This window comes from Fistularia commersonii, chromosome 19, assembly GCF_037954325.1.
Source record: "Fistularia commersonii isolate RoL2024-O1a breed Wild chromosome 19, RoL_Fcom_v1.0, whole genome shotgun sequence".
Classification (NCBI taxonomy): domain Eukaryota; kingdom Metazoa; phylum Chordata; class Actinopteri; order Syngnathiformes; family Fistulariidae; genus Fistularia; species Fistularia commersonii.
The window spans coordinates 13,635,669-13,640,095 of NC_141302.1; the positions used below are offsets into that span (position 1 = coordinate 13,635,669).

Below are 4,427 nucleotides of genomic sequence, written 5' to 3' on the forward strand. Positions count from 1 at the left end.
ATGACTCCTGGAACTATTGTTTTTCATGTGGCCAGTTTGCTGCTGGTGAGAACAGGTGAGAATCATAATCATATTTTACTTTCATTCTATTTCTATCCTGTTTTTTCTTTCAAATATGACCATGAATTATGTATGGCTGGGTTTATATATATATATATATATATATATATATATATATATATATATATATATATATATGATATATATATACCAGTATATATATAAAATACACTTTACATTCCTTTTATTTTCTGTTTCCTCCTCAGCTTACATTGCTGCTTCATCATCATCACTACAACAATTATCTGTTAATGTGGGTGAAGACTTTGTTTTGGAGTGTTTCCATAAAGTGTCTGCATTTCCCGAAACCTTTTACTGGTATAAACAAATTCTGGGACAGAAACCACATATCATGACTGCATTCCAGAATTTAGAAAAACGTTCCGATAAGTACGGTGAATTTGAAAATGATAAACGTTTTACACTCGACACTGAAGCTGGCAGAAATCACTTGAACATATCCGATGCACACATTTCAGACTCAGCGACCTACTTCTGCTTGAGGAGCTACAGATTCACAATTACATTTTTGAGCGGCGTCATGGTCAATGTGAGAGATTCACATCCGACCATCGACCTTTCTGTCCTTCGATCGGCACTTGAGACCTTCAAACCAGGAGGCTCTGCAACTCTGAAGTGTTCAGTCCAAACTGGGACTTGTGGTACAGGACACAGTGTTTACTGGTTCAAAGACTCAAATGAATCTCAACCAGGAATAATTTACACTCATGAAGTCGTGGAGGATCAGTGTGTGAGCAAACCTGGGAACCAGACACACACATGTTTCCACCACTTGTCAATTGAGAACCTGACTGTCTCTCACACTGGAACCTACCGCTGTGCTGTTGCATCATGTGGACAGATAGTGTTTGGAATTAATTTAACGACGCACTTGCAAGGTAAGTTGAAGAAAATTATGTATTAGTTTATTATGAATGAATTGTTAATGCGGACCCAGTTTTGCCTAGCCCGGACACATGTCACTGGGGCCCCCCCGGAGCCAGGCCCGGGGCTGGGGTCCGGCGGCGTGTGCCTGGTGGCTGGGTCTTTACCCATGGGGCTCAGCCGGGCACAGCCTGAAGGAAGGACATGGGTCCCTCGTCCTCAGGGCGCACCACCCGCAGAAAGGGCCAAGAGGGTTGGGTGCTGGGCGAGCCGGGCGGTAGCTGTAGCGGGGGACCTTGGCGGTCCGATCCTCAGCTGCAGAAGCTGTCTGTCAGGACATGGAATGTCACCTCTCTGGCGGGGAAGGAGTCCGAGCTGGTGCGCGAGGCTGAGAGATTCCCACTAGATATAATCAGACTCACTTCGACGTGCAGCGTAGGGTCTGGAACCAGGCCCCTTGAGAGGGGCTGGACTCTTTATTCTGGAGTTCCCTCGGGTGAGAGGTGCCGGGCAGGTGTGGGCATACTGATTGACCCCCGTCTCGGTGCCTGCGCGTTGGGGCTCAACCCAGTGGACGAGAAGGTAGCCTCCCTCCAACATCAGGTGGGAGGATGGGTTCTGACTTTTGTTTGTGGCTATGCACCTAACGACAGTTCAGGTTACCCACCCTTCTTGGGGTCCCTGGAGGGGCAGCTAGAGAGAGCTCCTACCGGGGACTCCCTAGTTCTACTGGGAGACTTCAACCCTCACGTTGCGGGTGCTGGTCAGACCTGGCATGCAGCTTTGGTGCAAAACTCAGGCGTGGGAGGGGTTTGGTGAGACCATGGCGAACAACTTCCGTTGGGCGTCGAGATTCTGGTCCACCGTCCGGCGACTCAGGAGGGGAACCAGTGCTCTGTCAACACTGTGTACAGTGTGAGTGGGGCACTGCTGAACTCAACTCGAGACGTTGTAGATTGATGGCAGGAATACTTCAGAGACCTCCTCAACCCGGTTAAAATGGCTTCCTATGAGGATGCAGAGCCGGGGGGACTCTGGAGCGGGCACACCTATTTCCGGGGTTGAAGTTGCTGATGTAGTAGTCAAAAAGCTCTTCAGTAGTGGGGCCCTGGGTGTGGATGAGCTTCGCCTTGGGTTCTTCAAGGCTCTGGATGCTGTTGGGCTGTCCTGGCTGACACGCCTCTGCCGCATTGCATGGATGTTGGGGACAGTGGCGCTGGACTGGCAGGACTGGGTGGTGATCTCCCTTTTTAAAAAGGGGGATTGGAGGGTGTGCTCCAACTACAGGGGGATCACACTCCTCAGCCTCCCTGGTACAGTCTATTCAGCGGTGCTGGAGAGGAGCATCTGCCGGGTCGTTGAACCTCAGATCCAGGAGGAGCAGTGTGGTTTTCGTCATGTCGTGGAACAGTGCTCTATACCTTTGGCAGGGGTCCTCGAGGGGGCATGGGGGTTTGCCCAACCAGTCATTATGTGTTTTGTGGACCTGGAGAAGGAATTTGACTGTGTCCCGCGGGAAATCCTGTGTGGGGTGCGCCGGGAGTATGGGGTATTGAACCCTGTTGTACAGGCTGTTATCGGTGTTGGAGCTCGGTCCGCATTGCCGATTGTAAGTTGTAAGTCCTGGTGAGAGTTGGACTCCGCCAGGGCTGCCCTTTGTCATCGATTCTGTTCATAATTTTTATGAAGAGAATTTCTAGGTGCAGCCAGGGCTTTGAGGGGATCCAGTTTGGTGGCTGCAGGATTGAGTCTCTGCTTTTTGCAGATGATGTGGTTCTGTTGGCTTCATCAGTCCATGATATCCAATTCTCACTGGAAGGTGGGATGAGGATCAACACTTCCAAATCCAAGACCATAGTGCTCAACCGGAAATGGATGGAATGCCAACTTGGGGTCGGGGAAGAGGTCTTGCCCCAAGTGGAGGAGTTCAAGTATCTCAGGGTCTTTACATTACATTACATTACAGTCATTTGGCAGACGCTTTTATCCAAAGCGACTTACAAAAAGTGCAATTCAGTCACCGAAGATCTAAAGTACCAGTAGTCGGAAGTCAGAAGTGACCACTCAACCAAATAGCCATCTCAGAACCATATACATAGATACATTCATTTCATTGTTTTTTTTTTTCTTTCTTTTCCGAGGGGGTTGGGGGGTGAGTGCGATTAGTAGGTTAGTGCTTGGTGAAGAGGTATGATTTCAGCTTGTATGTTGGTCTTGGGGCGATGTGGACTCTGTACCGGTCTGTCATGGTAAAGAGGAAGCCGAGCCAAAAGGCGACACTCTAAATTTACCGGTCCATCTATGTTACCACTCTCCTATGGTTACGAGCTGTTGGTAGTGACCAAAAGAACAAGACTGCGGATACAAGCGGCCGAAATGAGTTTCCTCCGCAGGGTGACCGGACTCTCCCGTAGAGATTGGGTGAGAAATTTGGTCATCCGGGAGGAGCTTGGAGTAGAGCTGCTGTTCCTCCGCATAGAGAGGAGCCAGATGAGGTAGCTGGGGTATCTGGTCAGGATGCCTCCTGGGGGAGGTATTCCAGGTATGTCCATCTGGGAGGAGACCAAGGGGAAGATCCAGGGCACACTGGAGTGACTATGTCTCCAGGATGGCCTGGGAACGGCTTGGGGTCCCCTCAGAGGAGCTGAACCATATGGCGGGGGAGAGGGAGGTCTGGGCCTCAGTGCTCCGGCTGCTGCCCCCCGCGACCTGACTTCGGATAACCAGGGGAAGATGGATGGAGTTGTCAACGTTCCGGTTTGATGAACAAAATAAACTGAAGTCTCTTAATATCACTGTTCAAATCTGCAGAGGGAAACAACTTCATTTTTAGGGATTCTGTCCTAAGAGGAGCTTTGATACTCATCACCATCCTGGTTATTGTCCTGACTTCCACTGACTTTATAATATCAACGATGCGTAGCTCCTGGTGCAAAGGTAGGAGAAGATTCACATTATATGAACTTCCATATTCTTTGTTCTTTGCCTGAAAAAATCTGCTGAAGTTATACACTATCCTGGTGTTTTGTGTCTTTTTTCCAATAAATAGAACTGGTTGGTAACATTCAGACAGAGCGGAAGAAAAACAAAGTTTACCACAACTTCTCCTAACATTTTGTCTTTATCTTTGTTTTCCTGTCCTGACAAAATTTTCAAACTACTTCTGCCACTGCCTTGGACCCAAATGCAGAGGTAGGAGATACTTGCATATTAAACGAAAGCATGTAAGCAGAACAAATGTAAAATGAAGAATATAAATTACACATTGTCTTGAAAAGGCTGGGATTTCAAGGAGAAGAGTTTAAAAATGTTTCTGGGAGTGCTGGTTCATGTCAACTGCAAAATATACAAAGATTCTGGATGACACTTCTATGTTTCATGTGTTTTCATCAGGGTCTCCAAGAGTCAGAGAACCTCCATGCTTCTCAAAGGGATTCCAAGGTGGACTCATCAAGAGCACAGAGAGACGATACCTGGAGTGA

At 48.2% G+C, this 4,427-nt stretch overlaps 1 protein-coding gene across 1 annotated transcript; it reads left to right on the top strand.

Annotated features, from left to right (window-relative positions):
* On the top strand, positions 1-4,427 carry LOC147223825 (uncharacterized). The gene is made up of 4 exons (XM_086166198.1): positions 1-55; positions 267-959; positions 3,757-3,882; positions 4,339-4,427. Exons 1-4 carry the CDS (start codon positions 1-3, stop codon positions 4,425-4,427), a joined length of 963 nt encoding a protein of 320 aa, XP_086022324.1.